We start from the raw sequence: 24,910 nt of genomic DNA on the forward strand, positions 1-24,910 counted from the left end.
AAAAAAAAAAGAAAAAAGAAAAGAAAAAGGAAAAAAAAAACCAAATAAGTAATACAGTGAAGGTGATTAAGTTTTGTGTATATTTTGCCACATTAAAAAATTTTAATCAGATCGGCACAGTGGCTCACACATATAATCCTAGCACTTTGCGGGGCCGAGGCGGGCGGATCACTTGAGGTCAGAAGTTCGAGACCATCCTGGCCAACACGATGAAACCCTGTCTCTACTAAAAACACAAAAATTAGCCAGGCGTGCTGGTGGGCACCGATAATCCCAGTTACTTGGGAGGCTCAGGCAGGAGAATCACTTGAACCCAGGAGGTAGAGGTTGCAGTGAGCCGAGATTGCGCTATTGCACTCCAGCCTGGGCAACAGGACAGAAACTCCATCTCAAAAAAAAATAATAATAAAATAAAATACGATGTAAAATTGCCTTCCTCAGTCACAGCAGTCACATTTCAGGTGTTGAGTGGCCAGTGGCTACCCCAGCGGACGGCACAGACGTGAAACGAGGCCCTTCATTTCTGGGACCCCCTGGACTAGAAGCAAGCAGTCGAGGGGCCGGGACCCTTTTTCCTCCCGCCCTTTCCCTCGGAAAGAAACCGTGGCTTCTTGGAAACATGATGGAATTCACACATGAGGCAGAAAATACACAAGATGCCCCCAGAACGTCTTATCACAACGGCAAGCAGGAGAATTAACAAAGGTGCTGCTTTGTCTGGGAGGTCCGCTCCCCGGCTTGAAGGGGCTCTCACTGGCCAAAGTAAGCACAAACTCAGTATGAAAGGAGAAGTAAACCGCAGTGGATCGAAGCACTTCATGAGTCATTTATAATAAACCAGCCGGGCAACACAGTGAGATCCCGTCCCTACAAAAAATAATTTATAAAAATTAGCTGGGGCCAGGCACAGTGGCTCATGCTCCCAGCACTTTGGGAGGCTGAGGCAGGCAGATCACCTGAGGTCAGCCTGGCCAACCTGGTGAAACCCCATCTCCACTAAAAATATAGAAATTAGCCGGTCATGGTGGCAGACACTTGTAGTACCAGCTACCCAGGAGGCTGAGGTTGGAGAATCACTTGAACCCAGGAGGTGGAGGCTGCAGTGAGCTGAGATTGTGCCATTACACCCCAGCCTGGGCAACAGCGCAAGACTCCATCTCAAAAATAAATAAATAAATAAATAAACTAAAAAAAGCAAATTGGCTGGGTGTGGTGACACATGCCTGTAGTCCCGGCTACTCCAGAGGCAGAGGCAGGAGGGTCGCTTGGACACAGGAGGTTGAGGCTGCAGTGAGCTTGATCATGCCACAGCACTCCAGCCTGGGCAACAGAGCGGGACTCTGCCTCTAAAAATAAAACAAAATAAAATAAACTTGTCATTGGCCACCTTTGGAGGGTGCTAGGATTCTGAGTGACCATTCTGAAAATGTTGTGGCAGCCAGGTAGGGGCCCCACCTCTATCTCCTCTGGAGAAAGGATTTGCATTTAGCTGTGAGGCGTGCAGGCAGCCTCCAGCCTCCAGCAGTGCCGCGGGGACCTGGACAGTGTTTGATCGGAGCACACTCTCCAGGCAGCCCCTGCCCCTGGCTGAGAATGGCAAGGGCACTGGGCAGCCCTAGCCCCCGACACTGGACACTGTCTGCTCCAGAGGCCCGCCGGGCCCCTCCACTGGGTTGGCCAAACGTTGAGAGATTTGCCTTACTGTCAGGTTCTCCCAGCCCAAGTCTGCTTTCTCCCAGGTTTCTCTAACAGACATCGGAAGGGTATTGCGGCCTGAAGGCTTTCTCAGCCCAGGTCCCCGGCTCTGCCCTGATCTTTCACAGGAGTGAGCTCCCAGCAAATCTTTTGCAATTCTGATTTCACCTCATGGTCTGCTTACTGGAGGGCACAAAGGGGCACAGTGGTGCCAGGATGGCCTGAGAAAGCAGATGGCTCCGTGGGGTTTGGAGCTGGATTACTCACTGCCCAGCTGGCCGTGGGACCCCATCCTGGGTGGCACACAGAAGCCCTGCAGAGCTGAAGCTCCACCTGTAGTGCCCTGGGAAGACGGTGGCTGGTGTGGGTTCAGGCATTTGAGAAAGACGTGTGTCCGGGAGGGTGCAGGGGGCGCATACAGGAACAGTATGGTAGTCCAGCCAATATTAACAACAGCCGGGGGTCCCACAGATATTAACAACAGTCCGGGGGTCCCCCGATATTAACAACAGCCCCAGGGTCCCACAGATATTAACAACAGCCCAGGGTCCCACAGATATTAACAACAGCCCGGGGTCCTACAGATATTAACAACAGCCCGGGGTCCCACAGATATTAACAACAGCCCCGGGGTCCCACAGATATTAACAACAGCCCGGGGTTCCCACAGATATTAACAACAGCCCGGGGTCCCGCCGATATTAGGAGTCCAGCCGATATTAACAACAGTCCGGGGTCCCCCTGATATTAACAACAGCCCCAGGGTCCCGCTGATATTAACAACAGTCCTGTGGTCCCGCCCATATTAGCAACAGTCCGGGGTCCCCCTGATATTGACAGCAGCCCCAGGGTCCCGCTGATATTAACAACAGTCCTGTGGTCCTGCCCATATTAACAACAGTCCAGGGTCCCGCCCCCCCCATATTAACAACAGCCCGGGGGTCCAGCCGGTATTAAGAACAGTCTGGTGGTCCGGCTGATATTAAGTTGCATTAACTCTCTGGACAGGCATCATGAAAAGTTTCAGACGGTCAAACAGCCATTGAAACTAAGCGTGAAAGCCAGAGGCCCTTGTCCCCTGCACGGCAGAGAAGGAAATGCTGGAAGCCACCATGAGGACTGGGAGTTCCAGTGCCTGAATTTCGAAGGTGACTGACTCTCCGTCAAGGCCCATTTGCTGTGTCTTGGCCAGGCCTGGGTTGAGATGAGCGGCTGCCTTGACATGTGGCCGGGGACATCTGGGTGGATGCCCCTGAGTGTTTTGGCTGCCCAGATTCTCCTGAAACCTCAGAGCCTGCAAAGTTGACTCATGCCCCCCGAGGAAGAGCTGGCACCCTCTGCCCCCTCCCCGAGTATAGGAAGACACCACAGAGGTCTTCCCAAAAAGGCAACAGGGCTCCCTCAGGACCCGTCCCCACCCTCCTTGGCTGCCAGGCTGGTGACGAGGGGGGGGCTGCAGCATGACCTAGAGTTGAACACCATTACAGCAGCTCCGTGTTTTGGACTGAGCTCCTGGACTAGGCCCCCATGGGACAGACCAAAAGAGTCAGCCATGCAAAGGTTCCGTGTCCCCCAAACCAAACGAGGGTGCCTCTCTGACCTTCTGGGAAGCCAGGAGAGAGCCATGACAGCCAAGCTGGCAGCCACATAGGAGGTGCCCCCACTTTAACCCTGACAGGGAGAGCACCCTGAGTAACCCAAGATGAACCAGCTGCTTTTCGGTTCTGCTGTCTCCTCGTCCTGCACAAGCTCCTCACGAAACCTGCTGCTCTGCTGTGCCCGGGCAAACATCTGTTTTTCTTTTTTCTTTTGACACGGAGTTTCACTCTTACTGCCCAGGCTGGAGTGCAATGGCCCCATCTCGGCTCACTGCGGCCTCCGCCTCCCGAGTAGCTGGGATTTCAGGCATGCGCCACCACGCCTGGCTGGGAGCACCTTTACTAAACCTTTAGGTGAGACACTGCCCAATTCATGAATTGCTAAAGAAAGCCAATTTGATCTCCACACTACATTTGTTAAAATTCTGTGTTTAACCCCGGTCAAATATCAGCTGGGTCTGGTGAAAGGGAAGCAGCCCTCAGAACCAGCAAGAGGAAGCGGCCGTGAGAACGGCCTGGAGGGGCTTGAGCCCGGACAGAGGGTGGAAAGTGGGGCTGAGTGACACGGGGTTCTCGTGGGAGGAGGGGCTTGACACCTTGGCAAGGCCCCATGGGTGGAAACACTCACCGCCACAGTGGCTGGAAATCTCCCCGACTCCAAGAAGCCTATAAACCCGCAGATCCAAGAAACTCAACAAACCCTCAGCAGAGTAAACGTAAGAAAATCAAGCCAAGACGCTCAGCAACCAAACTGATGACAAGGAGAAAGAACACCTCTTTACAGCAGCGAGCGTCAGGACACACATTCATACGGCACAACAGAGACGCCAGCAAACTCCCTGTGAGAAACCGTGAAGCCAGAAGACAAGAAGCAACTTGGCAGTGCTGAGAAAAGGCCAGAGGGCACAGCGCCGAGGACCTAAGCGACGTTCCGACCTGAAGGCGAGTTCCTGCTGCTGTGTGACTCCGATCTCAGTGGATTGTTTTGTTTTGAGACTGAGTCTCGCTCTGTCGCCCAGGCTGGAGTGCAGTGGCATGATCTCGGCTCACTGCAACCTTTGCCTCCCAGGCTCAAGCCATTCTCATGCCTCAGCCTTCTGAGTAGCTGGGACTACAGGCACCTGCCTCCACGCCCGGGTAACTTCCTTCTGTATTTTTAGTGGAGATGAGGTTTCACCATGTTGGTTAGGCTGGTCTCGAACTCCTGACCTCAGGTGATCTGCCCGCCTCAGCCTCCCAAAGTGCTGGGATTACAGGTGTGATCCACTGTGCCCGGCCTAATTTTTTTTTTTTTTAAGCGAAGGTAAGTTTCTACTTCTGGCAGAGATGGAGTAACAGGGACAGGTTTGCCTTACGTCTGAAACAACGGGAAGACTCAGCAAAACATGTGAGACAGCAGCCCCCAGGAGATGGGCCATCAGGACACCACGGACAAGATCCTGAGAGGGGGAGATGGGGGAGGGGAGCCCTCGAGGACACTGGCTACTTGCCCGGGAAGGCGTCCCGGCCACCACACAGGGAAGGGGAGTCAGGGTGGGGCAGGGCCTTGAAGTGGCACGGTTGCATTGTCAGGATGGCAAACTTCGGTTCTTCAAAAGACACTGTTGAGAAAATGGGTCAGCAGGCCCCAGACTGAGAGGAAGTATTTGCAAAGCATGCATCCGACAAAAGACGTCACCTAAAATACAGGACGAGCTCTTGGTGATAAAGAGAGATTGACAACTTCATTTTTAAAAACTTATATATATATATTTATTTATTTTTGAGATGGAAGCTCGCTCTGTCGCCCAGGCTGGAGTGCAGTGGCATGATCTTGGCTCACTGCAACCTCCACCTCTTGGGTTCAAGCCGTTCCTCTGCCTCAGCCTCCCAAAGTGCTGGGATTACAGGCGTGAGCCACTGCGCCTGGCCTGGCAACCTCATTTTTAAAAACATTTAGGCTTTTAAAAGATTTGAACAGACATGTATGTCACCAAAAGATACACCAATAAATAAGCTCATAAAAAATGCTGATTAGTCATCAAGAAAATGCATGCTGGCCAGCTGAGGGGGCTCACCCTGCTAATCCCAGCACTTTGGGAGGCTGAGGCAGGAGAATTGCTTGAACCCAGGAGTTTGAGGCCAGCCTGGGCAACATGGTGAGATGCTATCTCTATTTAATAAAATAAAAAAAAAATCTAAAAAGAGCTGGGCATGGTGGCTCACTCCTGTAATCCCAGTAATTTGGAAGACTGAGGCAGGCAGATCACCTGAGGTCAGGAGTTGGAGACCAGCCTGGCCAACATGGCAAAACCCTACCTCTACTAAAAATACAAAATTAGCCAGGCAAGGTAGTACATGGCTGTAATCCCAGCTACTCAGGAGGCTGACATAGGAGACTGTCTTGAACCCAGGAGGTGGAGGTTGCAGTGAGTCGAGATTGGGCCACTGCACTCCAGCCTGGGCGACAGAGCAAGACTCCAGCAGAAAGAGAGAGAGAGAGGGAGGGAGGGAGGGAAGGAAAGAAAGAAGAAAGAGAGAGAGAGAGAGGGAGGGAGGAGAGGGGAGAGAGAGGAAAAGAAAAGAAAGAAAGAGAGAAAGCAAGCAGATTGGCGGTTTCTTACCAAGTTGAACATACAGTCCCCTTAAATCCCAGTAATCCCACACATGCTCATTCAAAAGAAATGAAAACATGTGTCCATACGAAGACTCATATTTAAATGTTAAGAGCAGCTTTACTCACGAGAGCCCAGAATGGCATGCATGCCCAGCGCCCATCAGCACACAGGCAGTTAAACAAACCGAGGTGTGAGCATGCAGTGGAGTGAAATATTACTCAGCAGTGAAAAATTCACCGCCGACACACACAGCAGTGCGGTGGCTCCACAGAGTGTGGCGCTGAGGGAAGCCAGGCACGAAGGGCAGCTCTGTGAGAAGTCCACGGCGCACGGTGACCCGCGGCAGCTGAAAGCAGTGTGTCGTCGTGGGCTTGGGAGGCGTGTGTCCCAGCTCAGTTTCTCTCACGAAGCTGCAGTCAGATGTCAGCCAGGACCTCGGTCTCCAGGCTCATCCCAGGGTGGCTGCCGGAGTGAGCTCCCGCTGTCTCGGGGCGGGGGTGGGTCTCGCTTTCACGGCTGCCTTCCGTTCCTGGCCCGTGAGCCTCCCCACCTCGGCTGGCACCCACCTCGGCTGGCACCACAGCACAGGCTTCCTCAAGGTGAGGAGGGGCAAGAGTGCCTCAAGACCTGAACCACGGCTTTTTATAAATGAATCTCAGATGTCTCATCACTCTTTTTATTTTATTTTTTGAGATGGTCTCTGTCACCCAGGCTGGAGTGCAGTGGTGCGATCTCGGCTCACTGCAATCTCTGCTTCCCAGTTCTCCTGCTTAGCCTCCCCAGTAGCTGGGATTACAGGCACACACCACCACACCAAGCTAAGTTTTGTATTTTAGAAGAGACAGGGTTTCACCATGTTGGCCAAGCTGGTCTCGAACTCCTGACCTCGTGATCTGCCTGCCTCGGCCTCCCAATGTGCTGGATTACAGGCGTGAGCAACTGCACCTGCCTTTTGGTTTTTATTTTTAGACACAGGATCTCACTCTGTCACCCAGGCTGGAGTGCAGTGGTGCGATCACGGCTCACTGCAGTCTCCACCTCCTGTGCTCAAAACATCCTCCCGCTCTAGCCTCCTGAATACCTGGGACCACAGGCCTGCGCCACCACACATGGCTAACTTTTTTCTGTAGAGATGGGGTCTCCCTATGTTGCCCAGGCTGATCTCAAACTCCTGGGGTCAACTGATCCTCCTGCCTTGGCCTCCCACAGTGCTGGGATCACAGGCGTGGCCGCCGTGTCCGGCCCATCACTCTTGATGGATGGGAACGGCAGGTTGCTTGGTCCAGACCACATGTGAGGAGGAAGGCCACATCACACGATGGGAGGGATCTCGGGAGCGCTGGGAAAAGGCTGCAAACCCACCTTCCTGCCGGACAGTCCTCTTGAAGAGCTGCTGATCACCTGAGGTCAGGAGTTCGAGACCAGCCTGGCCAACATGGCAAGCCCCATCGCTGCTGCGTGCAAGTTCTGTCCGTTTGTCGGGCGGTCAGATCCTGCCTCTCCCAGCAGCCTGTCTGAGGCCTTTGCATGCTGTTGCCTCAGTCGTGCTCGGATCTAAAGTAGGATGTGTTTGTCACTTGATCGACAGCCCTTTTGTTAGAAATGTTACTTTGTCTTTAAGGTTTTCTACTGCATGAAAGAATTCAAGTTGCCACTTTAAAAACATAAAATCTGAGAATAGAACACCGACTTCTCCACATTAAAAATGAGTAATTGTTCTTGGATATCTATTTAACTCAAGTATGGAAAAAATGTTCTAAGTGGTGGAGCTGGATTGCTCTCTGGTTCTCAGGGCCCTGGAGGCTAGAGGCAGCAGTGCCACTGAGCGTGGCTTCTGGTGGAACCGCAGCCTTTGCGGCAGGCCACGGCCCATCTCAGGCTGCTACACGTATTTTGCATTTGCTCGTTTCTGCCAAGTTTCCTCTGCTTATCCAAATGAACGGAATGCATCTGAAAATCACAGGATTAATAATTGCCATCCAAACTCGGTAACGTTCGTCCCTGCGTCCCAGCCATCTTCTCTGTTTGGTGCATTTTCCCAGGAAAGTAGCAGAACAACCTCACAAATACATCAGGAGAGGGGTTTAAATTTAGCGAGCGCCGTTTTCTCTCGCGGATGCCGGTGAGTCACCTCCACCTCCCAGGGCCGTCCTGCTGCTGCTGAGCTGCAGCAGTGGACAGGGGCCAGCTCCCCGCCCACGCCTCGGACTCGCTGCCGTCCCTTCCCCAACGCTGTGGGCATCCCAGCATCCGGCAAGGCGTCAGTGCAGAAGAAGCAGTGTAAGTGAGCTGCAGGCTGGCACCTGAATGCCCACCTCAACCCGCAGACCACACTCGTGTGGCTTTCTGTGTGCCCAGTAGGACTCACTGCTCAGGGAAGAACCGAGGCAGCGACTCCCAGGGGCTAAGGGGCATGATGATCATTCCTCCCGGAGCCAAGTGCGCGCGTTCTGCTCCGTGCCATGTGGGGAGAGTACAATGCCTCCTTGCGCTGAGCAGAAGAAACAGCAGCAGCCCTTGCCCTAAGCACCCACTCACAGGGCTCTGGACAGATCCTCCCAATGGAGAGGCAGTTCCAGGTGTTCCAGTAAGCAGGGAGAGTGGCCGTGAAGGAATACTGGGTGTGTAGGGGCCGAGGGCTCTGGGTGTGAAGTCTGAGCTGCCAGACCCCACACTTTGCCCTCTCAGTGGTGCCAAGACAAGGGGGTGAGAGGCACGCACCCCATCTCAAATGGGGAGACTTCCACTGCGGGAGATCCTCCTTGTCGCTGATTCCGAAAGCCTCATCAAAGTCTCACTCGGAGGGTGGGTTCTCCCGAAGAACAGGACGTGGGGGGCATTACCTCCATATTCCCCAGACAGCGGGCAGCCCAGGCCCCTCCGCAAGGGGGATGCTCGTCGTCAGACAAAATGACCCAAGACTCTTTCTAACGGAGTCCAGCGTCCTGCACTCTGACACCGAGGAACCTGATTGCGGCTCTCACCCCGTCATTTTGTAAAAGAAGAAAACAAAGTTGGGAAATAATTCCCTGAGGTCACCTGCCAGTTCGGAGCAGAGCTGGGACTGGCACCCAGACCTCTGACTCCTGCAGCTCTTCCCAGATTCCCAAAAAGGGCCCAGGAGTGAGCTGCTTCCATCTCATGGTCATGGAAACTCCCTGTCCCGGGGCCTCCTCCACCAGGTGCCGGCCATGCAGGCCCCAGCTCCTGACCCCTGGGCGAGGCTGCTGCCCGGCTGGTGTTCCTGGCTCTGGGTGGTCGGAGCTCCTCTGGGTGGAGGACGGGGACAAGGAGGCCCACTGCTTATACACATCAGAATGGGACGGAAGTTCGGAAATGTCAACAAACTAATGCTCGAAAACCTTGAATAAGAAATTATGAAAATTCCCGTTCCTCAGATTCAAACTGAAACACCAGTTAGGAGGCCGGCGCAGAGGCTCACGCCTGCAATCCTAGCACTTTGGGAGGCCAAGGAGAAGGATCCCTTGAGGCTGGGAGTTTGAGGCCAGGCTGGGAAACACAGTGAGATTCCATCTCTACAAAAAACAGAAAATTATCTGGGTGTAGTGACCTGCATCTGTGGCCCCAGCTCCTCCAGAAGCTGAGGTGGAAGGATCCCTTGAACCCCGGAGGTGGAGGCTACAGTGAGCTGAGATGGTGCCACTGCACTCCAGCCTGGGCTGCAGAGCAAGACCCTGTCTCTTAAAAAGAAAGAAAATGAAATGTTAATGTGATGCCCCAGATAATAGAGGAGAGTGAGGGAAATGGCGGTGGGGTCTGAGTCATCTTGAAGGAGCTGGGCTGAGGGAATCAAGGTCAACACCGCTTCTCAGGGGAGACCAGCACCAAGGCATCCTCAGATAAGGTCTCCTCAGACAGCGACGGGAATGTGGCCGTGAAGCACCCTCACTGTTTGGTTCCAAAGCTCAGGAATGAAAGACAGGGAGGGCTGGGCACTGTCCTGAGGCAGCGGCGGGGTGCTGGCCACAGCGGGTGTGCGGACTTTGAGATGTGGGCCTGCACCTCCTGCATTTGCTGAGCACCTACTGCGTCCAAGACACCACCAAGGAGAAGACAGACAAGACCCCTGTTCTGGAGGGAGAGGGATGAAGATAACAATACCTCTGGCCGCCCAGGCTGGGACAGGAACCCGGGCACGCGGGGGCGGTGGGGCCGGTGAGCAGCCGGGAAGGGGGCCTTGGAGCTGAGACCTGCTGAGCTTTTTTGGGGCCCCGACCCCGATTTGAGAAAGCAAGCTGGGCCCAGCCTCACTCTTCCGTTTCCCGCAGGAGGGACTGGGCCGGAATCCGCAGCAGGTCGGTCTTGGGACCTGCCTTCATCTGCCCCCTGTGCCTGTGGCGGGGCCCTTCATCCAGAAGCTCTCAGCCGGGGACAGCGTCGCCATTTTCAAGTGTCTTCACGAGGGGGTCACACTGTGGGTCAGCGACATCACGAGCCCAGGAGGGAATACACGACACAGCGACGTCAAAGTTTGTGAGCAGCTTCTTCAGAAAACGCAGCACAACTTCAAAAGAGCGAAGGCGGCAGACAGTGGGGCCTCCGCTTGCTCAGATCTGGGGGTGCGGAGGGCGGACCGGGGGCCCCGGGGGGGGCAGGGGGCGGTGCAGCCAGAGCTGCGGCCTGCGGGGACAGCCGCCATCCGCTTTTCCTCCCCACCCGCCCCATCCCGGGTCCCCAGGACCAGGACTGCTCCCAAAGTCGCGTTGTCCGAGAGGGCAGGAGCGTCTGGAAAGGAGCGGCGGGTGAAGGTCTCTCCCTCCCTCTCTCTCTCTCTCTCTCTCTCTCCCCCCCCCCAACAGCTGCAGGGACCGGCCCCCTCCCCACCCCCATCCCCCCAACAACCAAACCCTCGGCACTGCCAAAAGCCGCCACGCGGACGTGCGATCCCACACAGCGCGCCGGGACAAGGTTCGGCCGCGGGGTCCACCGGGGCTTGCGCGCGGGTCCCCTCCCACGCGGACACGCGGAGGGCCCGTCTGCGGCGCAAGGGCATTGGTTGGGGGTCCGGAGTGCCCGGCCCTGGCCCGGGGGCGCTGCCCGCGAAGTGGGAGAGCTGCTGGCAGAGATGCGGGTGGGGGCGGGGGGGAAAGGGGGAGGGAAAGGGGGAGGGCAGCCGCGGGCTGGGGCGGGCTCGGGGCGGGCTAGGGGCGGGTTCGGGGCGGGCTCCGCGCTCCATCCGCCCCCTCGCGCTCGCGCCGCGCTCGCCGGTCTCCCGCCCGCCTGTGCCGCCGCCGCCGCCGCCGCGAGCCAAGTTTGCGCGGACCCCGTCCCGCCGCGCCCGCCGCGGCCATGGACGCGCCCGCCCGGCTGCTGGCCCCGCTCCTGCTGCTCTGCGCTCAGCTGCTCCGCGGCACCCGGTGAGCGGGCGGGGTCCGGGACGCGGGGGTCCGGGGGTCCGGGGTGCGGGGGGTCGAGGGGAGTCGGGAGATGGGGGGGTCCCGCTTCTGCCCGAGAGAGCGGCTGGGGGAGCGGCCGCGCCAACCCGCGCCCCGGACCCCGAGTCTGCGAGCCCCGCGTCCTCCGTCCTCCCCCGCGTCCTTCCTCCCCCGGGTCTCGCCCTCCGGCGCCTGCGGCGAACTCCCCCGGACGCTGCCCTCGGCCCGGGACGCGGCCACCGCGCCCCCGCCCCCGCCCAGGTGCTGTCCGCCGTCCGGTGCTGAACCCACGCCCCGAGCGAGGCGAGAGCGTCCGAGGCCCCCGTTCCTCCAGCTCCGCCGCCCGCGGGGAGGGTCCCTGGTCCCAGGCACTCGGGGGTCCCGCCGCGGACCGCAGGCAGGAGGGAGGGGAGACCCGGGACCTCGGCGCGGGGAGGCGCTTTCCGTTACCCGCATGAGCTTCCTCGGCCGACGGGTCCGGGACGGGCGGGCTGCGTCGCTGTGGAGGGTGGGCCCGGCCTCCGGGGGCCCCTTTCGGAGCCTGTTTCAAATGGTGTAGACAGAACTCCTGAGCGTGTGCAGGTGGACGGCGGCCAGGCGCCCCTGGCAACAGAAAAGAGATGCTGGATTTCTTAACTATATTGGGGGGGGCTCCCCAGAGAAGGAAGAGGCTGAGAAGAAGGTTTCCCAGGACTGGGGCCCCTCTGGCTTACAGATCCCCCCCACTTCCCTCCTCTCTGGGGATCTGAAACGGGCTCCTCAGCCACCCCCGGGCAACTTGGCCCCACCACTGGGCATGACCACCTTCTCTAGGAGCCACTCCCGGAAGGACATTTAGGGGCGCCTTTGAAAATCATCTCAAAGACTGCAGAAGAAACAGCAAAAACCCATCCCCCAGCATTCGGGATCTGAGACGGGGAAGATGTGGAGATGGTGGTGGCTGGCCTCAGTAGAGGTGGCAGCACCCAGCCCTGGACGAGATTCGGAGCTTTCCTGTTGGAGGTGCAGGGACAGAACCAAGAGGCCGTGTGCCCGTTGGGGCCAGCACTGCCCGGCTCTAAGCAGCCCCAGTCCTGGGAAGAGCGTTGTTCTTCCATCAATCCCAGTGAGCCTTTCCCCTCTTGTCCTTTCCCTCCTTCAAGGTGAGAGGAAGGGCAGAGCGTTGGGGCACAGTCATAGATGCCGTGCTGGAGGCATGGGGCCAGCTGCCAGCCCAGGCCCACAGCCACTTAGCCAAGAGGCTAAACTCCAGACGGCTCTGAAACCCCAAAGTTTTAGCCCTAGGTTGACACCAGAGCTTAGTTGGGGCAAGTCCTGTCCTGCACAGAGGTGAGGTTCCTCTCACCTGTATTAATCCTGCCTCGGGGCCTATTTATATACGTTTCCTGCTGGGAAATTCCCCAGGTTGCCCCCAGCCCTGGCCCCTGGGTGCGCCATCTCCCTTTTCTAAAATCTGAAGATGCTTAATCGTGGCCTGCATCTGGCTCCTGGGCTGTTGGGGAAGGGATTCTGTGTCTGTTTTCAGGGGCAGAAAAGCTAGAAGGCCAGGGCCCAGCCAGGAGAGCGGCCTCTGGGCCTGTGGTCGTTGCCATCAGCCTCTCCTTTGAGGCCATCCTGTCCACACACATGTGCAGGCTCAACCTGCTGCTCTTGGTGTCTAGGGGCAGGCCTGGGGGGTCCCCCCAGGGTGGAAGCACTTGCCGGCTCAGCCCTGGGGCCACCTTCAGACTTAGCAGGGTGCTGTCCATGCAGGCCTCGCCTCCCGTCCGTGTCTGTGCCCATCCACTCCAGAACCCAGGACAGCCGCCCTCCCTTCCCTGAGTCTCGGGGTCTTTGTCTGGAGCAGTGTTGGAGGTCATGGGACCCGTTCCGGCCATCACCCCAGGTCCCCATGGCAGCAGCTCCCGGTGGGAAAGCCTGGGTGTGATAGGAAGGAAGCGTCCTGCGTGGTGGCTGTGGGTCGGGCCGGAGTCTGAAGACCCGTGCACGCAGCAGGCACTGAGCTTGCCGCCCGCGTGCCCGTGTGGGTGGCCCTCCGGGCTGGCGGCACCTCTGTCTCCCTGGAGAAGCTGTGCGGCGGCTCCTGCCGTGCCAGCTCGCGGTGTGCTGGTGGCGGGGCGCCTCTTTGCCTTGGTAACTGCGATGCTGGGAGGCTTGTGCTGCTCTAAAAGCAGAGCTGTGGGATCTGTGGGCTGGGCGTGCGCCATGGAGGAGCCTGGAGGGGGAGGATCCTGGCTACACCTACCTTCCCTGTCTGTCCCCAGGGCACAGACAAGTGACAGGGATGGGTTTGTTTTTCAGCGGGGCCAGGAGGGCAGGAGGCTGGGCGAGCATGGAGAGCAACCGGAGGGGAAGCTGCCATGTGTTCATGGCGCCCACTCTGTCCCAAGTTTGGAGTCCTAAATCCGAGTGTGGACTTGGAGCCTGGTGTAGGGCCCTGAGCCTCTCTATCCATCCACCCAAAGGAAACTCCAAGCCCAAGCCACCACTGGGCCCCAGGGCCACCAGGTGAGGCAGCAGCCCTCTCCCGAGATATCCACGACTCACCAGAGTCCAGACGTCCCAAACCCGTGACAAGCCCCCCAGGTGCAGGGCATGTGCCCCCAACCCCGCTAGCTCTGCCCGCTCTGTACATCCTGAGCTGAGGATGTGGGGGCCCCCCAGACCCCAGAGTCTGGCATGAGCACACCGCCCTCTGCATGCTGGCCCTTCCCATCTGTTCACAGTGGGAAAACCACCGGCCGCCCTCCTAGGTGAGAAATGGTGCGGGGGTGGGAGCCCGCTTCCTTCTCGCACCCAGGGGATGGCAAAGGCGCCTCCAGGTGAGCTTCATGGCGGGTGCAGCCCCTGGCCTTGCCTTTGTGCACCCACACACATGCCACCACCTCGAGATGGGCAAGGGACGTGGCCCAGGAAGGATGGTGTCTCCTATGGCCTCATTCCAGGCAGGCTAGATGGCAGCTGGGCTGGTCCAAAAATAAAGCCTCACTCAGATCCGTTTGCGTCTGACCTTCAGGGCGACTTCCATTTGCATTTTTAATTGTGCCTTACTCAGGCCAGGACTTAATTTGATTCCATCTTGTCCTTGGTCACCAAAGTGCCTGCCCCTCTGTAGCCCTGCGCCGGGCCACTCCTGGGGGTCCAGTGGGCGTGCTGTCATGGGTCTGGATGGACGGCAGCCCTGGACGCTGCCTTTGAGTTGCTCCTCCTGCCAGACTTGGGCCACCGTGGTCATCCAGGACAGACGGGGGTTGGCAAAATCTCGTTAGCTGAGGAGTGTTTGGTTCAAAGTCAAAATCTGCGAAAGGCCAGTGTGTGAAACAAGAAGAAGCGTGGTTGCGACAGAAAGAGAGAGGACCTGAGCCCCGCCTGCCGTGTCCCAAAGCCCGGTGGTCCTCGGGGGCCGCAGGATGTGCCTGAGGATAAAGGCTACGGAGCAGGGTGAAGGCAGGACTTGGGGAGAGGCAGGCGGAGTGTCCACCTCCCTGCGCCCTTGTCCTTCTCCAGAACTTCGGGTTTAAGATTTGGATCTGCTCACGCAGCACCACGGGCTGGACTGAGCCTGAAGCCCTGGACCCCTGGGCCCCGCCCCTTGCCTCTCCCTTCGGAATCTCGGGACTCAAGGGGGCTGGAGCTGGAGCTGGAGAGAAAAGGAGTGGGCTGCAGGTGGCCTTCGTGGGACGCTGGGGAGGGGGCTGCTCGGGGTGGGGCTGGTGGCCCAGCCTCAGCTTGGCTGTGCCTGACAGACAGTGCAGAGGGGTCCTCGAGCCCCGGTCGCAGTCTCTGAGGGAGCAGAAGGCCAAGGGCTGTGGCTGGAGGCACAGTCAGAAGGGCCCTGGGGAGTCAGGCGTGGAGGAAGCCAGGGACTGTGCTTGTCGCTTGCGGGCCTGGTGGAGTGGCTCAGCATGGTGCGTCTGCTCGAGGCTGTGTCTGAACCGGGTCGAATCTGTCTCTAGGCTTGTGGGGAGCGGGAGGCCCCGACTCAGGTCGCCACCCCTCACCTCTCCGGGAGGGCTCGGGCCAGGCTCAGGGGCTTGGTGAGCCGGAGGCCATGCCTGAAGCCACTCCTCCACCTGCTTGGGTAGAAGTGATTCTGAGGATGCAGGGGGGTTATTCTCAAGGCCGCAGGCCGGGACCAGTCCTCGCCCTCTGTGCAGGAGGACGGGTGTGACCCTCGCCACAAACTGGACGGCTCCAAACGATGGGCGCTCATTCTTTCGCAGCTCGGGACTCCAGGGGCTGGAAATCACGGTGTGGGTGGGGCTGGTTCCCTGGAGGCTCTGAGGGAAGCTCTGTTCCCGGCCGGTGTCCAGCTCCGGCGGTGGCAGAAACCCCGGTCTCCCTTGGCCTGTGGACACCTCGCCGCCATTTCTGCCTCCACAGTTACCGGGCTGCTCCCCTCTTCTCTTCTCAGGACACCGGTGTGGGTCTGGGCCCACCCGATCCAGTGTGACCTCATCTTAACTTGTTACAGCTGCCAAGATCTTATTCCCACATAGGCTCACATTCCGAGGCTCGGGTAGCTGTGCATTTTGGGGGTCGCTGTTGAACCCAGTGCAGGCGAGCGGATGGGGCCGGGGGTGACGGGGTGTTCCTGGCTGCAGCAGCATGGTGTGCACAGGGAGGGGATATCTCCCTCAAGCGTGGGCACCCCCCGGCCCTGACAGCTGCCCCGAGCCGCTCCGAGGTTGAGCTAAACCCCAGGAGTAGGTGGCACTTGGGGACCTGGGCCCCACCCTGGGCCTTCCTGGGAGGAGACAGAAGCTGTGGGCCCTGGTTTTGGGGCGCTGTCCGCTTCCTGTCCCCACTCCTTGCCTGCTCCTCACATTCCCCTTCTCCACACCACCTATGGGGGGAAGCTTCGCCCTCAGAAGCCAACAGGGAGGCGTCTTCGGTGAGGGACCCCTGTGGTGGAGACCCTGACCACCGAGGGCTGGCAGAGGAGGGAGTCAGGGAGGCTGTTATCCTGGGAGCTTGACCCATGCCAGGCCACCTCCCTCAAAGCCAGAAGGGCAGAGTGCGTGCTGAGGTCGGGGGAGGAAGCCGGGTCAGGGCCGGTGGAAGAGGCTGAGGACCTCGCCGGCGTCCTTGTGGCCAGCCAGAGCCTCAGGGACTGGCCAGGCCCCCGACTGCCAGGGCTCCCATAGCGGGCCCCCTGGCCCAAAACAGGTCCCCAGAAGGGACCCGGGCTCAGTGGAATCCAGTTAAGTCCTGGCCCATCTGACCAGTGGCCTTGCATCCCCAGAGCAATGAATGACATCGGTGACTATGTGGGCTCCAACCTGGAAATCTCCTGGCTCCCCAACCTGGACGGGCTGATAGCTGGCTACGCCCGCAACTTCCGGCCGGGCATTGGAGGTGAGGGGTTGTCCAGGCTGGCAGAAGCCTCGGGAGCTGGGCGAGGCTGTGGATGTGTGGCCCGCTGGGCTCTGGGCAAGGGAGGCTAGCTATGCCAGGAGGCTCCGTCAGAGCCAGGCCCCCACAGAGATGACCAGGGAGGTGCAGCTTCTAGGGCCGTGATGGCCGACTGCGTGTGACTGGGACCCTGGATGGGTCCCATCCTGGCTTCCGCGCTGGGCTGGCCTCAGCTCTCTTGAGTTCTGCCCCTTCCTCGCAGGTCCCCCCGTGAATGTGGCCCTCGCCCTGGAGGTGGCCAGCATCGACCACATCTCAGAGGCCAACATGGTAGGTGTGCCGGGCACGGTGGGTGCCCTGCTTCTGCCCCAGGAATGGCGGGTGCCCTGCCTCTACCCCGGGCATGGTCCCCTGCCTCTGCCCCAGGCACAGTGGGTGCCCTGCCTCTGCCCCAGGAATGGCGGGTGCCCTGCCTCTACCCCGGGCATGGTCCCCTGCCTCTGCCCCAGGAATGGCGGGTGCCCTGCCTCTGCCCTGGGCACAGTCCCCTGCCTCTGCCCTGGGCACGGTGGGTGCCCTGCCTCTGCCCCAGGAATGGCGGGTGCCCTGCCTCTGCCCCGGGCATGGTCCCCCGCCTCTGCCCCGGGCACGGTGGGTGCCCTGCCTCTGCCCCGGGCATGGTGGTTGCTGTGCTTCTGCCCTGGGCACGGTGGGTGCCCACAGCCTCTGTCCTGGGCTGCGCATCCCCGGGGGGGAGCAAGCTGACCCCGGCTCCCCCTCCTCCGCAGGAGTACACCATGACCGTGTTCCTGCACCAGAGCTGGCGGGACAGCAGGCTGTCCTACAACCACACCAACGAGACCCTGGGCCTGGACAGCCGCTTCGTGGACAAGCTCTGGCTGCCGGACACCTTCATCGTGAACGCCAAGTCGGCCTGGTTCCACGACGTGACGGTGGAGAACAAGCTCATCCGGCTGCAGCCCGACGGCGTGATCCTCTACAGCATCCGGTGAGCCCAGGCCCGGCGACGGCGCCCAGATGCTGCGAGGCTCGGGAAGGCTCGAGCGGGAGCCGGGGGTGGGGGCCGAAGCTGCGCGGTTATTTTTATCCCCCGCAGCTGCTGGGGAGCAGCCGCTCCAAGGTCGCCGACAGGAAGCCGGCAGATGTGGCTTTTTGGCCAACGCAGTGCCTTTTGGTTTTGAAAATGAGGTGGAATTCACATAACATGAAATTAACCTTTTTAAAGTGAACAATTCGGTGGCATCTGGCAGATTCGCCACATTGTGCGACCCATCTCTGTCCAGCCCAGAACATGTCAGGGCCCCAGAAGGAGACGCAGCCTGGGAGCAGGTCCTCTCCCCGCAGCCCCCCCGGAGCCCCAGCAGCCACCCGTTTGCTCTCCGTCTCTGTGGATCTGCCCAGAGACAGAAAACTCATCGAAAAGGAACCGCACGTTGTGTGGGACCCTCTGCGACTCCGACTTAGTTCTCAGCTTTTTGTCCTCAGGGTTCATCCCTGCTGAAGCTGGGGTCGGGGCCGCCTTCCCCGTCACTGCCAGGTGGTGCCCACTGCACGGGCACGCCGCACCTGCCTCCCATCCCCCTGCCGAGGGCGCTTGGGTCGCTTCCAGCGCTGGCGAATGTGAATACGCTGCTATGAACGTGTGTGTGCACGGATTCGTTTGAGAGCCTGTTTTCAGACACGTCTCTTAAAAATGGAATTAGTTCACAACATTTGAAAAATCAGAAGGCAGCCAGGTGCAGTGGCTCATGCATGTAATCCCAGCACTTTTTGGAGGCTGAGGTGGCAGGATCTCTTGAGCCCGGAGTTCGAGGCCAGCTTGGGCAACAGAAAGAGCACCGTGCCTCTACAAAACAATAAAAAATATGAGCTGGGCTTGGTGGTGTGCACCTGTGGTCTCAACTACATGAGAGGCTGAGGTGGGAGGATCACAGGAGCCCAGGGTGTTGAGGCTGTCGTGAATCAGGATTGCACCACCGCACTTTACCTCGGGTGACAGAGTGAGACCCTGTCTCAAAGACAAACAAAAAAAATTAGGATATCTTACACAAGAATTTAAATATCTGACCTCTCCTAGAAAATCAAGTGCATGGCAGCTCTGGGCCGATTCCCATGTGGCCCCCAGTCACTTGGGCCAGGGCCCCTGTGCCAGTTCTTGATAGTCCTAAAGGAAGACTCACAAACGGCTGTGAAGTTGAGCATAGTTTTCAGGCTTATCCGGATTCTGGGCAGCTCGCAAACAAAGCCTGGGATATAGCTGGGGCTCCAGGAAGCCCCAGTGCTCAGGGGCCGTCTCTGCAGGGGAACTGCCAGGCTCCCTGGAGTGCTGGGCTTACCCCGAGACCTCACCGACCTGCTTGTCCTGCCAGAATCACCTCCACCGTGGCCTGTGATATGGACCTGGCCAAGTACCCCATGGACGAGCAGGAGTGCATGCTGGACCTGGAGAGCTGTGAGTGGACAGGCGAGGCGGGCGGGGGCTTCTCTCGGCTTGGGGAGTGGCATGCTGGCTTCTCCAGCAGGGGACAGAGGCTCAGCCTGGCCCGGCTCAGCCTGGCCCGGCTCGGCGTGCAGGGAAGCACCAAGCCAGCTTCCCCATGAGCCAGAAGCCTGGGCCAGAGGAGAAGGGGTGGAAGGCCTGGGGAGCCGGGCCGGTGGGTCAGTGCCCCGCCCGGGGAGCCGGGCCGTGGAGCCCGGACGTGGCGTGGGTTGGTACCGTCAAGCCAGCCCAGCAGTCCCTGTATGTCATGTGACAATGGTGACCCCACCTTTGTCCCGTCCACCTGCCCAGAGGAGCCAGAAGTGATCCCAGAGCCGAGGGCCTCCTCGCTCCCGGCTGGGGTCCTGCTGGGTCCCGCCACGATGGCGTCAGCCCCTGCAGGCTTCCTGTATAGACAGAGCCCTCCTGCCAGGGCTCCCAGGGCCAAGGCCAGGCTCTGCCGCCCACCTGTGTGCTTTTCCCGCAGACGGTTACTCATCCGAGGACATCGTCTACTACTGGTCCGAGAGCCAGGAGCACATCCACGGGCTGGACAAGCTGCAGCTGGCCCAGTTCACCATCACCAGCTACCGCTTCACCACAGAGCTAATGAACTTCAAGTCCGGTAGGGCCCCGCCCTCCACAAGCACCTGCCCCCCCCCCCATGCCCCCGCCTGGGGTTTTCACGCTTTGTAGTCGAGCCCCGCGCAGGCCTCCAGGGCTCCCGGGATGCAGCTGGGACGCTGCTGCCTTAGGGAGCTGCTCCCTGGCGCTGGCTGCACCCGGGCCGGGGCCTCTGGGCCTGCCGTCGTGTGGGCTGGGTCAGGCCTTCCCGTCCCTCCTTGGCGCTCTCTCTCTTCCCAGCATCCAGGTTTACAGGGAACCCGAGGCGTGGGGAGCTCTTGTAGCCTGGGGTCCGCAGGGCTCAGGGGCCAAGCTTTCATGGCCACCTTCTCTCCCAGCCCCACCACCCTTTGTCCCCTCCACCCCCATCATCTGGAGCCGGTGAGTCCCGTGCTGGCTCCTTCCAGAGCCCGGCTGTACCTGCAGGAGCCTTAGGAGAGAAAGGGGTGAGCCCTCCCCATTGGCTGCGAGGGTCCCTCAGGGCAAGCCCAGCAAATGTGAGGCCAGTGGCAACCTCAGCCTCTCTCCCTGTCCTCTGGGTGACCTCTGGGTGACCAGACTAGGGCCGGGTTCCCCGACACTTCCGGCCGTGTGGTTGGTGGGTAGAGCAGGGGCTCAGTCTCTTTCCTGAGACCGGCCGTGGGTCCCGTAGCCGCCAAACCCTGATGCCCTGGAGTCCGGCGGTGGGCTGGGCCAGGCAGGGACGGGGGGCTGACGGCGGCTGTCCCCGCAGCCGGCCAGTTCCCGCGGCTCAGCCTGCACTTTCACCTGCGGAGAAACCGCGGCGTCTACATCATCCAGTCGTACATGCCCTCCGTCCTGCTGGTCGCCATGTCCTGGGTCTCCTTCTGGATCAGTCAGGCAGCAGTGCCCGCCAGGGTGTCTCTAGGTACGGGGCTTCACCGCTGCCCCAAGGGACCTGGAAGGGGCCCCTGGGGAGCAGGACTCCCTACACCTTGGCTGGGGACCCGGCATTGGCCTCCGGACCGTGCCAGCTGTCCCGGGGCAAAGACCAGCCAGACCAGGCCGAGTCAGGGGAGCAGTACGTGCACACTGGGGTGGGCATGGGGGTGGGGGCCAGCAGACCCTCATCTGTGGGTCATTGGCGCCGAGGCTGGGCCGGGCAGTGTGAGGGCAGGGCTATGGTGATGGCACCACCTGTGCCCGCAGGCATCACCACGGTGCTGACGATGACCACACTCATGGTCAGTGCCCGCTCGTCTCTGCCGCGGGCGTCGGCCATCAAGGCCCTGGACGTTTACTTCTGGATCTGCTACGTCTTTGTGTTTGCCGCTCTGGTGGAGTATGCCTTCGCGCACTTCAACGCTGACTACAGGAAGAAGCAGAAGCAGAAGACCAAGGTCAAGGTCTCCAGGCCCAGGGCAGAGGTGAGGCCTGGGGCTGAGCCAGGGACAGTGCTACTGGGGGCCCCGCCCAGGACCCCTCAGCTGCCCCCGCCCACTGCAGGTCCAAGCTGCGCTCCCTGAGAGTGAGGGGCTGGGGCCCCGCATGGGAGTCCCTGTGGTCCAGGGCCTGGGAGCTGCACCCCAGCACTCGGCCCTGTCTCCCCCACCGGCCCTGTGCAGATGGACGTGAGGAACGCAATCGTCCTCTTCTCCCTATCTGCCGCCGGCGTCACACAGGAGCTGGCCATCTCCCGCCGGCAGCGCCGCGTCCCGGGGAACCTGATGGGCTCCTACAGGTCGGTGGGGGTGGAGACGGGGGAGACCAAGAAGGAGGGGGTGGCCCGCTCCGGAGGCCAGGGGGGCATCCGCACCCGGCTCAGGCCCATCGACGCAGACACCATCGATATTTACGCCCGCGCCGTGTTCCCCGCGGCGTTTGCGGCCGTCAACGTCATCTACTGGGCGGCGTACGCCATGTGAGCGAGGGACCCAGGCCACTCTTGCTTGTCCTGCTGCCCAGCTGCGGCAGCCCAGAAACTTCCCGGGAGAAGGAGCCCTCGGGCCATGTTTCCTCTCTGCGTGTTTCGAGGTGGGATGACCCTCGGCCACGGAAAACAAGGGGAAGCCTTGTCCTCCTGGGCTCGGACCCCCGCCTCACCCGGAAGGCCAGCCCGGCGCTCCCAGCAGGAGGCCTGAGACCCGCACGGACGAAGCAGCAGACAGTGTGACCGAGAGGCCGAGCCCGGCCGGGGTCTGGGCCCTTCAGGAGCCGTGGATTTTTAGCCTCAGAAAGTGATCCTGGTTCCTAGGTCTTTGCTCTGCGGGATCTGGATGAGCGTGTGGGAGGAGGCGGGAGCAGACGTCCCCCCGGTGAACAGCGAAGGCGTCTGTGAGGTCTCGCTGGTCCCAGCATGAAATAAAGCCTTGGCCGGGGCTGGTTCCTTCTTTCACTGTGCGGCACCTCAATCCTGTCCAGCTGCCTGGAGCCCACCCCAGCTGCCCAACACCCTTCTCCAGCTGCAGGCTCCTGGGCGGTGTTTGGTGGGAGGTAGCTGTGGAAGCCCACTGAACACCCAGATTGGAGCACACCTCGCCCAGGGGAAACAGGAGCAAGGCCCTGAGAAGCAGGGCAGGCTTTGGGGAAGAGCTTCGGGAAGTGAGGAGCCAGGTTTTGTGATGCTGGCTTCAGGCACTGGGTCTCCGATCTGTGTTCCTGGGCTGTGATGAAGCCATTTTCTCCAGGGGTGTGAGGCAGGAGCCTGTGGTGACCCTGGGGCGGAGTGAGCTCAGGTCTGCTGCTCCCACAGCCAGGGCTTTTGAGGTGCCTTCCTGGGATCCTGGGGCTCAGCACCAGACGGGGACAGAGACTTGGTGACACAGGGGCTCAGGGGCTGCACCCCAGATGAGCCATGTCTGGGGTACTGAGAGAGGGCTGAGGCTCAGAAGAGGCCTGGAAGGGGTGAGAGGGACTGCTGCCCCCTTGGTCCCTGGGGCCCTTGTCCAGTGGGTGTCCAGGGCTAGGTGCCACCATGGCCCCCTTGGATGTGAGGATAGGCTCTCAAAGGCCACCAAGGCCCCACAAACACCACAGCCCCTTCCCGCCTGTGGCCACTGCCATGGACACAGGGTGACCACCCTGCAGCTCAAGGACCCCTCCGGCCATTGGAGCAGCTAATGGGCAGCTCTGAATGAGGGGTCCAGGTTTTCCAGGGTGCCGGGTCACGACTGGAGGAAGAGCCCAAAGGGAGCAGTTGGAGCATCTGCCAGGGCTCTGCCATCGCTGCAGGATCCAGGCGTCTGGAGCCACCACATGGCGGCTCGCAAGGTGGCCAGGCCAGTGCCCCGTGGAATCAGGGTGGCAACTGGGTCTGGGGGCCCCACCCCCACACCACCAAGGACCTGGGGTGACTGTATGAGCCACCTGTCTTCAGCATGACCTGTGGCTTCCCCAATGGGCGGGGTGGGCAGCGAGATCAAGTTGCCCCTGGGGCCCAGGCATTGCATCCAGGGATGGACGCAGGCCGAGCTGCCGCCCCCAGGGCCAGGCTGTGCCCAAGAGCAGATGAGGGCATTGTCCCCTCCCGCCCAGCCCATGGCCCCGTGCTGCGCCTCTGTCCCTGCTGGAACCCCACCACGCCACCTACTGACAGCCACTCCTCACTCCGAGGCTGCCCTTTTGGGCCCCTGCTCTGTAGGGCAAGGCTGTGAGGTTTGGCAGGGCATCCTGGGGGTGGGGCGGACCGGGCTCTGGTGTGGTCATGGATCAGAAGCAAGCCTTGGGGCAAGCAGAGGACAGGTGGCCAGGAGCAGCAGAGCGGATCTGGGTCAGCTGCGGCTCCAAGCCACCTCCCGACACCAGGGCGGGGCAGGCTGAGCCCGGCCAGCTCCCTGTCCAAGGAACGGGACACCCCTGCAGGGCCCGCTTACCATCCCGCCTCCGGCCCTCTGCTCTCTGGGCCTCTGCAGGGTTCTAATCCCTCCTCCCTGGAGCCCAGGTGGCTCTGGGGAGAGGGCCCAGGCTGCAGATGGCGCACCCTGTAGCTACGGTCTGGGCCCGAGGCTGCCACCACCACCGCCCACCCCAGGCCTCCAGGCTCCTGACCCAGGGGCAGGCCTTCCACTCAGGGCAGCCGGGGGGGTCGGCTCCAACTCCTGGGCCTTTAGGGGAAGGGTGGGTGGGTTCAAGATCCTGGGAACTATTTGGGGGCGTCCCTTGGACCTGGAAGCTATTGGGCCACCCCCCACACCCTCTCTGTTGGGAGGACCCTGGGCCCCATCTCTGCCCTGTCCTCCTTGTGGCCATAGGCTGCCCTCTTTCTCAGGCTCGTACCCACGGGGAGCTATTTAAAGCCAGCCTTTGCAACTGCCTCGGGCACCCACGCAGCCAGGCCCGCCCGGGCAGCAGCCGTGCCTGATTCTGCAAACAGCACGCACTCCCCCCGGCAGGCTGCTGTTTCTGCCCACATATTTACAGGGCCAGGAAGGATGGGAGGGTGCATGCTTTCAAATGTGACTTCTATTCCAGTGGTGAGGGCAGGAGCAGACTGAACGCGGGGGCGGGTCAGGGTTTGCAGCCCAGAGGAACCTGCCCGGGAGGGGAGGCCATGCTGCCTGCGACAGGAACCTGGGGCCGAGGTTGATGGGCAGAGAGGCTGCCGGGGCTCCGTGCGCCCTCACCCCAGCAGGGACAAGCCTTTGGGGGCTGGTGGCTTCCTAGCCTCGGTGGAAGGCTGGACTGCGTGCTATGAACATTGACCCCTGAGCACCCCCTGAGAGCTGGGCCTCCTCTTCCCCGAGGCTGGAGGCTGCAGGTGGGGCGAGAGGGGCCTGGACGTAGGGGATAGCGTCCAGCTTCTCCGTCCGTGGCAGGGGCCACACCACCTACTAACAGCCACTCCTCACTCCCGGGCAGGCGTCAGCCATCACCCCGGCCCTCCCCTCCAGCAATGCAGGCGGTCGCACAGGTCACACAGAGCTCACACCCGAGAGAGTCCTCCTGTGGGTTCCCCTAGGAACAGAGCCTGAAGCAAAGACTTGGGTGCTGGGCGTTTACCTGGGGCTGGGGGTGTCTGCTGCCTAAAAATCAGGCGCCTTAAAACGACAGAAATCCGTCATCTTCTGGTTCTGGAGGCCGAACGCCTCAAATCAAGGTGTTGCAGGGCTGGTTTCCTCTGGAGTTTCCAGAGAGAACCCTCCCCCCGCCCCCTCCTGCTTCTGGAGCTGCCGGGAACCCCTGGCC

The 24,910-nt window shown here is 60.4% G+C and overlaps 1 protein-coding gene across 3 annotated transcripts; it reads left to right on the forward strand.

The window, feature by feature from the left end:
- Window positions 1-11,107: 11,107 nt before the first annotated feature.
- GABRD (gamma-aminobutyric acid type A receptor subunit delta) lies at window positions 11,108-22,120 on the forward strand. 3 transcript variants are annotated; one of them, XM_017542633.2, is made up of 9 exons: window positions 11,108-11,268; window positions 16,532-16,644; window positions 16,904-16,971; window positions 17,430-17,650; window positions 19,032-19,114; window positions 19,629-19,766; window positions 20,499-20,654; window positions 20,936-21,153; window positions 21,352-22,120. In XM_017542633.2, the coding sequence occupies exons 1-9, from the start codon at window positions 11,201-11,203 to the stop codon at window positions 21,649-21,651; spliced, it is 1,365 nt and encodes a 454-aa protein (XP_017398122.1). In that variant the 5' UTR covers window positions 11,108-11,200; the 3' UTR covers window positions 21,652-22,120. The 3 variants fall into 3 exon arrangements, with proteins under 3 accessions (XP_017398122.1, XP_017398121.1, XP_017398123.1); XM_017542632.2 differs by lacking the exon at window positions 11,108-11,268 and adding an exon at window positions 13,390-13,794; XM_017542634.2 differs by lacking the exon at window positions 11,108-11,268 and adding an exon at window positions 15,758-15,846.
- The last annotated feature ends 2,790 nt before the right edge of the window (window positions 22,121-24,910 follow it).

This window comes from Cebus imitator, unplaced genomic scaffold (genome assembly GCF_001604975.1).
Source record: "Cebus imitator isolate Cc_AM_T3 unplaced genomic scaffold, Cebus_imitator-1.0 Scaffold145, whole genome shotgun sequence".
NCBI lineage: Eukaryota > Metazoa > Chordata > Mammalia > Primates > Cebidae > Cebus > Cebus imitator.

Excerpts from the sequence above, each read along its gene's own strand:
- GABRD (XM_017542632.2), top strand. The coding sequence starts at position 13,571 with ATGGGTTTGTTTTTCAGCGGGGCCAGGAGGGCAGGAGGCTGGGCGAGC. Across the intron at positions 13,795-16,531 it reads CTGGGCCCCAGGGCCACCAG|AGCAATGAATGACATCGGTG; the intron begins GTGAGGCAGCAG and ends TTGCATCCCCAG. Across the intron at positions 21,154-21,351 it reads TCTCCAGGCCCAGGGCAGAG|ATGGACGTGAGGAACGCAAT; the intron begins GTGAGGCCTGGG and ends GGCCCTGTGCAG.